Source organism: Hippichthys cyanospilos, chromosome 21, assembly GCF_059441005.1.
Source record: "Hippichthys cyanospilos isolate Australia breed blue-spotted pipefish chromosome 21, RoL_Hcya_1.0, whole genome shotgun sequence".
NCBI classification, from domain to species: Eukaryota; Metazoa; Chordata; class Actinopteri; order Syngnathiformes; family Syngnathidae; genus Hippichthys; species Hippichthys cyanospilos.
The window spans coordinates 12562501-12575883 of NC_142389.1; the positions used below are offsets into that span (position 1 = coordinate 12562501).

Here is a 13383-nt window from a genome sequence, read left to right on the forward strand (position 1 = left end):
TCAATATCTGTTCAATAACTAAAAATTCAGTTAGATATCTGAATACAAAAATATTGCATAACTGCAGCCCAAGTTAAAATATAATTTTAAAAGCAATAGTTATTCATATTGTGGACAATTTAAACAAGAAATCACTCATCGCTATATACAACAGAGCATAAAATGGAGAACGCAGGCATTGAAGACGCATTTTTTTCATTCTGCCTGGATTAGTGGTGCTATTTTCTGCTCTCTGCCTCTCTTATTTTGTGCCAAGCAGATGAGTGTTCTCCAAATCTCCAGAGTGAAATAATGACATCCTGCTGTTGGACAATATCAGCTGAACGTATGGTCACATGACCCATTGTGTTGGCTGTCTGTTGTTTTGTGCACTTGTGCTGTGTGTGTGCATTTTATCATTAAGTAGGATGTTGTTTTAGTCACAGGGAACAATGACATAATAATTTAGAACCATCCAAACCAGAACTGTTGTATTCAGGGCTGCAATGTGCCATGTGGCCACCTGGCCACTTTATAACAGAGATAACACGACTGTCCTGATATTCAGTTGTCTCTATTTGGAGTTTCTTGTTCCTCTGTCGAAAAATACATGGAGATTGAAAAAGGGCTGATTAACATGCTCATCAATTAACAGCAAGCGAGCCCCCCACTCCCCATTCAAAACAGGCTTAGTTCAACAAGAAGACTAAAAAGAGGGTGCAAATTATGCTCTGGAATGACAGAATTGACACATTTGCTCTATTTAACATGTCCAAGTTCAAAATTAAACCATCTATGTGACTTTCCAGATTCTCAACTGGCGTTTTTTAATTCTGGATTCTGGAAAGAATCTGGAATGTCCCCCCCTCATCTCCTTCCTGATTTTATGCAGCACATCAGCTCCTTCCATTTTTTAAGCATCCTGCAAATGTAGAGTTGAATGTAGTCTTATTCTTTACACACCACCAAGCACAAGCGGCACAAAAACAAACAAACAAACAAAAACCTAATCTTTTTATTCGTGCACATGCATAATTCAGGATATATTTGTGCAAGAATGTGCATTGGTCACGTCACCACAATTTAATAAGATTTTATACAGCAATAACAAAGATTCGTCTTTTTTAAAGATAATAATAATGTGCTTCTTGAGAAGCTCAAATCTTTTTGTTCTTGCACTGCAGTCGTTCGGCCATGTGTTGTCAGCCATCTGGTTTTGTAAATAAAGTTACAGAGGAAGGAAGTTGAACGCACCGCTGACGCAAGTAATGAGGGAGACGGTCACGGTTGCTAGGAGACGTCGGCAGGAGGTAAGATGGCGACAGCGAATGCAGCAGCTTGAGAAGCCCCAGAGCACCAAAAAAAAAAAAAAAACATTTTCAGGATCCCTATAGAGATGATACGGATCCCCTTGTGATTAATTACTACAATTTCTTTGTTGTTTTTTTTTTTCCTCACAAGATTGTTTTATGTACTTACAGTATTTAACTTCTGATAGAAAGCAGGCATGTCCAAGTTTAACTTTTTGTTTGTTTTATGCAAGATATGTTTATATTTTTGTTTTTATTTATTTTTCACACATATACAGTGTATAGTATTTCAGTACGTATATAAATGGCGTAAATCAGTATGCCTTCCGTGATGTCAGACTCTCGAATAAATAACCCTAATGCGCACGCGTATGCATTAGTGGTCTTATTTTCTGGAGCCTTTAAAAGTTAATAAACCCACATCAGCCATTAAAACTTGTTTTTATATGTGACGTTGTCACAACTTGAATGAAAAAAAAAAGTATAATAATTCAAAATAAATATAATAATTTAAAATAAATATCCACGGCGATGGTGGTCTGCTATTGGTCGGCCCCACCTTTTTCAAAATGGCGGAACGGTAACGCTTTTTTCGATTGTAAGTCGATACGAAACCGTATTTATAGTGCATTTTACTGCTTAATTCAAAGTTGAAAGGGTTAGCCATGGATTCCAAGATTGCTAGTGATGTTAAAGAGAGAAGTAAGAAGATGATTTATATGGAATCCATGTTTGAGATAACCCTTATTAGGGAATATGGGCATAACAAGCAAAACTTAAAGGTAAATAAGTCCTTTCTAAAATTTGTATTTATGATGTTTTCTGATTGAATACATGTTATTATATATACATAGCACTTACTATACTATTTTGGTACCAATCTTTAATATGTAAGGACAATTTGGAGGTTTTCACCTGGGGTTCTAAACGCATTAGCTATTTAACATCGGTTTGGACTGCCCGTCATACGGCGAATTCGCCTTACGACCCCAACCGAAGAACGGATAAATCTTGCAACACGGGGGCCCACTGTGTGTGTGTGTGTGTGTGTGTGTGTGTGTGTGTGTGTGTGTGCGCGCGTGCGTGTGTGTGTGTGTATGTATGTATATATATATATATATATATATATATATATATGTATATATGTATATATGTATATGTATATGTGTATATGTATATGTATATGTGTGTATGTATATGTATGTATGTATGTATATGTATATATGTATGTATATATATATGTATATATGTATGTATATATATATATATATATATATATATATATATATATATATATATATATATATATATGTATATATATATGTGTGTATATATATATATGTATATATATATATATATGTATATATATGTATATATATATATATATATATATGTGTATATATGTGTGTATATATATATATATATATATATATATATATATATATATATATATATATATATATATGTATATGTGTGTGTGTATGTGTCTGTTTTGGATAGGATAGTTCCATAAGCATACTGGATTTCAAGTATCCATCTTTTCTATTTCATGCTCCGTTAAAGATGAACTAAACCTTGTCGAATGTCCGCACGCTAGTTTTGATCTTGGCTAACCAGTGCAGCGTGAATAAGTCGCAGCAAAAGATGCTCAGTGGTGAAGATGCCTGTAAAAATATATAAAATGGACCTTGAAATAGCACACCTTTAAGGCGGCGCCAATCAATATTTTATAACAAAAGAAGTGACTTCTCGCCATTGGGAACTGTCCACCGACTCAGCAGCTCTTAGCTCATTTTCAAACAACCTGATTTTGTTGGAATGAACAAAATCTTGTGGGAAAATTTTGTTGGAACCTGGGAATAAAATCGAACTAGAATAGCAATACAATATAGTACCATTTATCCAAATCCTTAAAATTACTTGTCTTTTTTGTGTAATGATGCAAATTTAAAACTAGATTTTTTTTTCTTTAATCATCAGTGTCCGTGAATACTTGATGCCTTTACTTCCTGTCACTTTTTCGAATTCGCCGCAAGTACTGTATCTCTCCAAATCACGGACATGTCACAGTAGGAAATCACGGACATGTCACAGTAGGAAGCGTGTCAAAGGACCACTGATCACAGCTAAAGCGTCTCAGCAAACAAAATTGCTCTTTTTTTTTTTTCCCTCCCCTCACAGCGTTTGAAGAGAAGTGTTGCATGAAATTAGCACTCGTATGACGTTGTGCCATGATTCACACGCTAACCTAGTTTCCGGGATATTGAATGCATGAGTGTTAGGGAGGGAGCCTGTGCTCCAGGGCCATGAGAGCCTTGTCCTCAGTCAGACAGATGCGCATGACGCTAACGCATATTTACGACCGCCTCTCTGGATGGAAATGGTTCACGCTTCATTTGAAGCAAGGGGCACACGGTGTTTTTTTTGTTTGTTTGTTGTTGTTTTTTTTTAATTCTAGGTCAGTAAACAGAAAGAGCATTATAAGCCATGTTTCAGTCAAATTACATTAGTTGTTTGGATTGTTTAAACAGTCTGTCAACCATGACACTATTTTAATCTCCACATGAATTATGTGGATTTTTTTATCACTGCTACAAGCCATAACATGTCACGAAATTTGATTTTGTAGGTGTGTGTGAGAAATCTTTTTAGTACAGCTCCTGTTGTTGTCTTTTGCCTTCTATAGGTTTTGTCTGACGTCTTTGCTGTGGTCCAGTGGTCCTCAAGTTTTTTTTTGTTTTGTTTTTTTTAACCAAATATGTACAGCCTGTGATTTGTTAATAATTAGTAAGCATTTTAAAACCACTACCTAGCTATCAACATTGCTAATAATAAAAATGGCAACAAAATAATATCTTTCAATTATGCAACAAATAATACGTCAGATCAGATCTTGACACAAATGTAGAAGGTTTTACATACTACTAAGACTCAATTGATATAGATTTTTTGAGGGGGGTTGTGGCCGGTTTTTGGCAAACTACAACAAAAGTGGTGTATTACCGTCTTTCTTGGACTATAAGCAACATTTGTTTTTGTAGTCCATTGCAGCTTATCTGTAACAAAACTATTTTTTAGCTAAATTAATGCTGCTTATTTAGTCTGAAAGCTACAGTATATATTTTGTTTAGAAAAAAAAAAGTTTTAAGGCGGAAAAAAATGGCTATTTAGCAAAATATCTAAACATTATATCTTTTAAAGCTGTATTTTTAATGCTATTTTTACTCAAGGTTATTTTACATCAGATCTGATATCGGCCCAAGCCTACTCTGTCGCTGCTCTATGAGGTCTACTGCCAGTGGAACGTCGCACCAAATTGTAACAATAGAATGTCTGTCACAGTCTGTTGCGCTCTTTAAGTCATTTTGTGCATTTTCCCGGACACCTTGGCCAATAGAAAAATGGAAAATAGATTTTGCATTATTGTAAAATCAAACAATACAATACTCGCCCAAGCTGATTGCTTGGTTGAGGTGACAATAGAGGACATACTGTACTTTGTGTTCTTGGCTCGCTACTGTTGATTACACAAAGATAAGTGTTGTGTTCTTCCTATTTCGTGTCTGTTTTCACACACTCTGGTGGAACGATGCCAAGAAGTCAACTATGTCAGCCCTTTTCACAACTTTAGACAACAGGCAAAACAGAAATGCCTCCCCCCCACTGAAGCAAATCTATACGGCTGGATGGGAAAAAGTGGTGTTTATGTACACTCTTGAACGCCTCGCTGTCACCTCCCACGCAGATATCTGGAGTCTGGGTGTGATTCTCTTCATGCTGGTGTGCGGTCAGCCGCCCTTCCAGGAGGCGAACGACAGCGAGACGCTCACCATGATCATGGACTGCAAATACACAGTTCCCCCGCACATCTCCGAAGCTTGCCGAGAGTGAGTCGTTGCCTGGCACGCACACACAAGCTTGCACACGCTCACACGCAGATGGACGAGCTGGCTCTGCAGGTGCTACATATTTCATATCCGCCAATGTGTGAAGACGAATGGGGAGGCTTCTCCTCCCCCCTGCTTGTGCTCATTTGAACACTGGCCCTTTTTTTTTCTTTTTTTTTTTAGTCTGCAGGACAGTTTGAAATACTCTGGATTTGTGCTTGGTTTTTATTGCATGCAACATTATATATACAGTCGCAGGCAAGCATAAATACCTCCTGGGGTTGACAATTAGTATTAAGGGGCCAGCACAGTGGTGGTGTTAATTAGCATACATACAGCCTGACTAAATGTTGATTTATACGCTTATACACTTGCATTTTTGTGCAATTTATGGGAATCTTATAGCATAAAGAGACAAATAAAGGCTGATTTTAATATTCTGGTTAATTATGGGTAATATTCTATACTGTATTACTGTTGTTCTATTTGATACCACCAAAATATTATTTTTTTAATTATCTTTAGGTATATAATACTGATGTATTTATCGTCAAACATTAGAAAAACATATTGAAATTTTCCAAACCTTTATCCGAAGCACGTGAAAAAAAATGTGATAGCATATTCATTTATTCTGTTTGATTTGATTAAATGAATTAATTTCTCTTGCCTTTTACACAGGAAAGAAATATGCTAAAAGCCGCTTGTAATATTCAAACAAGGCACCAGTTTTACTAGACATACATGGGTAAACATAGGTTATCTATTCACCATAGTAGAGGTACACTAATATGTTTTTTACAGGAATAATACTAATACAGATTAGTGGTTAGGATGCCAATAACCAACACATATTCATTTTTAGTAAAAGGGAAAATATTAGCTTCATAATAAAGATTACTCCAACTATTTGATGAAATGTTTTTTTAACATATGTTTATTGAACAACTTTTAAGATTATAAGAGTAACAGTAGTGCACATTTTGGAGTTTGGACACCGAACAAATGAACCACAATTCGTTAGTGACTGCTATGAATCTCCTGTGTGTTTTCTCACATAATGTACAAGAAGCTGAGCAAGCACTTTGTCAAAAACTCACAAAAGAATCAAACAAATGAACTTTTGGGGGGGCCACTCTTTCAGTCTTATCGGCCACATGCTACAACGAGACCCCAAGAAGCGAGCGACGCTGGAGGAGATTGAGAACCATGCATGGCTCCAAGGCGTGGACCCGTCGCCGGCCACCAAGCTGTCCACTCCACTGGTGTCTCACCGCAGCTTGCTGGAAGAAGAGCACGGTTCCATCATCCAGCGCATGGTGCTGGGGGGCATTGCAGACCGAGACGCCATAACAGAGTACGTACCACGGTTTGATCCTTTGTAATCACAGGATGAAGCTAAAAGCCCCAATGTAATTCCTTGGCACCAACATGCCACAATATGACTAATACTGTATTTAATTTCACAAATTGCAAGGATACAGGGAATACTGTCTTCCAAAAGACCTTTTTGAGAGGTCATGTCATCACGTTCATATTTAACTCATTCATTCTCAAAGACATTTTTTTAAGTCCAGACATTCAATCCCAAAGATATTTATTACTTTTTTTTTTTTTTTTTTTTTTTGTCAAGACATTGAATCCCAGGTACAGTACTTCAAGTTTTTCCCTAAAGGAGAGTCCTAAATGATTAAAAAACTAAAAAAAAAAAAAAATTAGGTGGTTTAGTACTAAAGTGATTAATTTAGCAAACTAATCACTGGTCGTATAGAATTAGCAGTGTGGGCATTTCTTCACAAATACTAGTAATTACCTAAAATAAATGATTACTTCAGTACTATTTGATTACTTTATTAACCATTGCGGCTAGTACTTTATCAATCGTAATTGATTACTTTGGTTACCTAAAGTAATCATGTACTTTATTATTTGATTCCCTAAAGTATTACTAGGAAAAATAATCATTTTAGACTTTCCTTTAGCCCAACATTTAAAAAATGTTGTAGTACCTTGGATCAAATGTCTTGCGGGGGAGGTATAAAAATACTTCTTTAGGATTGAATGAGTTAAAGAGGAGATAACGGAGCATCTCTTGTTTTGCAGGGCTTTGGAGTCAAATCAGTACAACCACATCACAGCCACGTACTACCTGCTGGCTGAGAGGATGCTGAGGGAGCGACAAGAAAAGGAGCAACACAGCCAGACACGATCGCCCAGCCCCAGCAAAGCCCAGTTCAGGTAGAAAAATTGACCCAAAAATAACCTTCAGAGAGTGTTAAACATCAATGCACTTCTAGAAGAGGAAGAGAACACTCAAGACATAAACACTCCCTCCTTGAGTCAAGGCCATCTTTTGTGGCGCTGTCTACTCTTAATCCGCAACAGATGAACTCGACAGCATAGAGACAGATGGCTGCCTTAAAAAAAAAAAAAAAAAACACACCCACTCCAACCAGTAACATTCTGATGGCACATCTTTTAAAACAGGGAATAAGATGCAACAATGTACCTTTAGGAAGCAGTTATAAATAATTTGTTTTGTAGTGTTTAGCACTGTTTTTGTTACAGGAAAAAATACAATGTAATTTTATTAAGGACGACTAATAAAACAAATGAAACCACCAATAAAAATGGTAACATATGGCAAACAACTGAAAAACTACAAGAAAATAAAATGTAATGATAATTAGCTATAAGGCTATTTTACTGATGTGTTTGGGAGCTTTCAGAACAGTTTGGATATCAGCAAAAAGGCGTACGGTAAAATACAATTTAATAATCTGCAGGAGATCCAACAACATACTCCCCTTTATGAATAGCAGTAAAATACAATGTAATAATATTTTATTGAGAGGCTTTTCAAGTAACATAATTTGAACGTTTAGCACAGCTTTGTTAGCACTTGTTAGCAGCCTAATGCTACAATACGGTACAATTTTAAAATATGGACCCAACATAATTCTGACAATAAAATCCCAATTTAAAAGACATTTGACGCCAAGCAGTTAACAGCACGCAAAGGAATATGATATTTAAATCTAAGGCTTTTTGTGTAACCAAAAAAAAAGAGCTTTTCAAGCACTGTCTTTGTTATCAACTAACAGGTTAATGCTGAAATAGTTACGTTTTCTAATAGAGGCGAACATGATGACTGTAAAACACAGGTAATAAATCTCCTTTTGGCATGCAATTATCAGCACCAGAGAATAAATAATACTATTTATTTATGAGGCTGTTCAATAGAACAAGAAAGTAATTTTTTTGGCATTGTTTGTTAGCAGTGAAGAGCCTTAATTCTAAAATACAATTCAGTTTTATAGTGGGGAACTAACACAATGATTTAAATCTCCTTTACGACTTGCAGTTAACAAATAAAATGTGATCGTGTCTATTGGGTTGTTAAAAGGAAGCAATGTTTTTGTGTTTTGTTAGCAGCAGAAAGGCTAATTTTGAAACACTGCAGTAAGCAGAACCTCACCCTCCTAAACTGTTGCTTGACTTTTTATATACTGTGTTTTTGTTTATTACTACATTGTTGGCCTTTCTCATTTTGCCACATGCAAATGAGCAATATTGCCTGAATACACTATTATATAGAGCACAATGATAATTACACTATCATCCAGAAATTTGATTGATTTGATTTATTAAACATACAAGCACAAATGTAATCAATGTAAACAAAAGAAAGGATCATTACATGTTAATTAAGTACAATTATATGTTCAAAGGAATAGCAAGAAGTTCACAATCTATCGAATCCTATCCCTTGTTCTCTGTTAAAACCAACAACAAAAAAACATATAATCCAGTAAGTGTACAAGTGAATGATACATGTAGTACATAGCCCAAATAAAGAACTAAGAGAAATATCTAGCGTTGGTGGAAATGATTTTATAAAAACACCTTCAGCCGTAGCAAGAGTAATTGTTGTTTACTTTTTTCATTGATTGAGCAGTTTTAAATTCAGCTACATCATAGAATTTAAGAGTGTTTGATTGGATTAACGATTGGTTTGTTGACTCGATATAAAGCACATAGTCTCTAATGTTTCAGAAGTGTATGTTTACATTCGATAAAGAAGGTTAGGGAAAATGCTTCCAGTTTGCCCCCGCTCGATAACCCATGCGGTTCCTTCCGTATGCTAACCATTCACAGGCAGTCTTGGCCCACCCGGGTGGATGTTCACCAGGACGTCAGTGATGGCTTGGGTGGTCCGCCTATGTCACACCCCGGGGGACCCCAGTCCCCGGCCCGCAGCGCCGAAAGCCTCCACAAAGGCCCCCGGCCCAAAACGGCTCTGCTGGACCTCAGTCAGAGGCAGGACAACCAGCAGTCAGCAGGCCAGAACCAGGACAAGGGACTTCGGCCTCTCTCCAAGCCCCACTCCAACCCCCTCAGACTAAGCTCTCTGACCTCAGGGGGGCCTTGTAAAACTCGCAGTCTCAGCCTTTTCAGCGTGGAGGAGGATGAGGAAGAGGAGGGGGAGGACAGTTGTTCCCCCTCTGCTCCTCCTGCTCAAGTGGTGCTCCGCTCCAAAGCCTCCTCGTCCCTCGCTTCGTCCCGTAATCGCTTGACGTCTCGCTTGAGCGCTCCAGTCCTCAACCAGATCCACGAGGATGAGAAAGGAGAGGACGAGGCGGACGAGGAAGAGGAGGCGGAGTTAAAAGGGCTCAGCCTGGCCAAGACGAGCCTCAGCCTCAATCTGAACTCCGGGACAGCATCGTCGCCTCCGTCGCCAAAAAACATCGCCTCGGCGCCCGTCGCCACCCAGACGCCTTCCTCGGGGACGGGCGACGGCAACCCAGAGTGTCGGCAGCTGTCGGACGCCGAGGACGGTGAGAAAAAGGCGGCGGCCCAGGGCAGCCCATCTCACGGCGCCAGCCCCGGTTCCAATTTGGGCCATGGAAAAAACTCGGCCAAAGCTTCCAGCGGCTTAGTGGAAAGCCTCAAATTGATGAGCTTATGCTTCAGCTCGCAGTTCCACAACCTGACGGGCGGCGCCGGCGGGGGGACCCCTGGCAACGGCCCGGCTAGCATCGGCGGGGACCCTCAGGAACGCCCCGTGTGGCGCATGTGCGTGGGCGGCTCCACCGGCAGCCTGGACAAAGTCTCGCTTCTGGGGGGGCCGTCGCCCCGGGGGAACCTGTACCAGCAGGCGCCCCCTTTGGGGGACGCGCTGGCAGACCCCTTGCTGGAGGGGTCTTGCTCAGGGACCTTGATGCTGGGGGAGCTGGACCTGGCCCGCGAGAACCACAGGAACATAAAGAACCGCGCCCTGCAGATGCCTCTGAGCGACAAGACTCTGTCGGTCAATGTCCACCGCAGTCCTAAGGAGGGTCTGCTGTGCACCCCCACACCCCACAGCTGCTGCCAGGTCATCTAGGGGGCGGGGGGCAAACACTCCTACACTCAACGTCTTTTCATCCGAGCTCGGGCGCCCACCGCAAGCTCTTTGATCATTTATTCCATAGGTGTCAAACTCCAATCCGCGAGGGCCGGTATCCTGCATGTTTTCAACCTTTGTCTCTCAAACGCACCTGATTCAAATGATAAGGATCATTTTTCAAGCTCCTCCAGAGCTTGGTAATAAGCTAATCATTTGAATCAGGTGTGTTGGGGGGAGAAAATTGGATAACATGTAGGATACTGACCCTTGAGGACTGGAGTTGGACACCTATGAATCTCCTTGATGTACTACTACAGTCTTTGTCCTCACGAGTAAAATCATTCACACTCGTCCAATGACAGTCTTACTCGAATGCCCACCCCATTGCTAGTGCTACATTTGGCCTACATGTATGACCTTAAACTGATTGAATAGATATGCTGTGTTCAACTTTAAATTTGAATATAAAATATATATTAACTCATTCATTGCCAGTCCAGTAAAAATGAGTGAATGAGTCATGACAGTATTTTTTCTTTACTGCAACTCATGCGTTATGATAGACAGTATAATAATAATTACCTCAATCACTGTCCGCTCATTGTAAATGAATCTGACGTCTTTTGACGTCAATGGCAGTGGATGAGTTAAGTTCCATACGTCTGTGTACTAGTATGCACTTTGTCCTGACTAGTAGGATTACCACACACTAGTAGATTTCTGGACCTTCTGCTGTAGTAGTTTGGTATGTAAATTTGTCAGTGAGCAGAGAAATACTTAGCGTTGTGGTGAAAATATCTATTTTTATTTTATTTAATCTTTCTTTCTAGTTGTACAAGTATTTTTTTTCAAGAAGACAATTGTTCTAAAAATGTATCTTTGTTATGTTACTAGTTCAACATGGACACGAGGCTTGATATTCAAGAAGTCAAATCAAAGCTCAAATGACTTTACGGAAAGTCTTGAGCAACTATTCAACAATGTTGATTGACTGCAAAAGCTGCATTGGTTGTACTTGGATATCAACTAGTTCAGGTTTTCCTCGAGTAATATGTAGTTGTCTTTCTAGTACACAAAAGTTGAGAGAAAAATTCTGCAATGTTTAAAACGTTGCTACAGAATATTAAAATTACTAGTGTGCAGAACTGTCTTACTAGGAAGGACAAAGAGTACTTAGTATGGACTTTAAGCTTGATATCAAGGATTTCATATAAATGGTCAAAACAGCTTCCCATACACCGTCACTGATGCCAATTTTGTTTGGCGGATCACCCAGGAGGCGAATCAAAATGCTGACCTTACATATTAGGAAAAAAAGAGGCATTAAGTGTACTCATGTCATGCACAAGGTTTGCACATACTCAATCATGTAATATACAGAAACACACACTGACTTCACTCGTTCAAAGGAACATCCGTGCAGTTTTCATCTCGTTACATTTTCTTGCACTGTGCTGTTTTGTTTTGGTTTTTTTACTCATTTTTAAATTATTTTTAAAGCTTTTGTGTTTTGTTGATTTTGTGTGTGTGTTTTTAAAATATGACGACTGAAAGCGTGCTTTCATGAAAACGGGGACAAATGACCGAGTCAAGTCGAATGTTGGCGCACAGTATTTTCTAGTCCATCGCTTTTATTTTTCTATCTGGAGTGTCCACTCTGCTAAGGAAAAAAAAATAAAAATAAAACACGAGCCAAAGTGCAGTGTGCAGCAGACTTTTAAGTGTAAATATGTGAATAAGACTCCAAAGCACTTCATCTAGTGTTGACGTATCGCCGTAGAAAGCACCATTACTCCTCTCTTCCTGCTGGATTATTTAAACACCCTCAACTTGAAAAGTGACTCAGACCGGGAAAAAAAAAAAAAAAAAAGACATTACACACGTGTGCATACCTGTATGTACATACAACAAAATGGCAGCTCTTTATCTTAACATTCAAAAGGGAATTAAGTGGGTGGAAGTGAACCCGCGTGAATCCAGATGTTTTCCCGGAGTCCTGGTAGCCGCTGTTGTAGCGTCATTCCAAAAACAAACGACCCGTATGGGGACAGGGGTCTGGAGGGGGGTTCTCTTCCTATAGCTCATGACAACAGTGCCTCCCGGACCTGCATCGAGCATCGCTGTGTGTAACATGGATGTGTGACTCATCCCTGGTGGAATATTTATCTTATCGTGCATGTTTTTGCTGTAGCAACCTACAATCCACCTGTTTGTGTGTGTGTGTATACATACATTATATATATATATATATATATATATATATATATATATATATATATATATATATATATATATATATTAATTAGTATACACGTGTGTATACACATACACACTACTGTTCTACCTGAGGGACAGAGACAAACAAATGATCACCTAATACTGTAGCCACACAGCAATACCAGCGACTGCAAAATGTACAACAATAATGGATGTGCCATACGTCTTGAGCATATTGTACTGTATGTACATGATAGAGATATATTAGAATAAACCGATGTGAATGGAAGATGTTGATGTTCTGTTTTTTGTTATGTTTGTTTTTTTTGTTTGTTTGTTGTTTTATATATACACACTATGTACTCAGGTCCTATAGCCATAACATACAGTAATAATGTGATATTAATGCATTTTATTTTACATGTAAAAAGTGTATCCACCTGAGATCCAGCCTGTTCATTTGTGTCCACTATAGTGGACATTGGGTCACAGGGTGATGTTAAAATAATCGCGTAATGTTTTAAGTAAATAATTTAGTAATTAGAATAAGTAGTTCAAAGTACTGTAATTTTAATTGTATATATTACTTAAAATAGTCCAC

General features: G+C 38.6%; 1 protein-coding gene across 1 annotated transcript in view; it reads left to right on the forward strand.

Annotated features, from left to right (window-relative positions):
* snrka (SNF related kinase a) overlaps nt 1-13071 on the forward strand; it is a 21460-nt gene extending 8389 nt beyond the window's left edge. The window contains exons 5-8 of the mRNA XM_088405229.1: nt 5035-5176; nt 6321-6533; nt 7280-7414; nt 9335-13071. Of these exons, the coding sequence (XP_088261355.1) occupies nt 5035-5176; nt 6321-6533; nt 7280-7414; nt 9335-10562 (1718 nt within the window). The 3' untranslated portion in view covers nt 10563-13071. The remainder of the gene's footprint in view (nt 1-5034; nt 5177-6320; nt 6534-7279; nt 7415-9334) is intronic.
* The last annotated feature ends 312 nt before the right edge of the window (nt 13072-13383 follow it).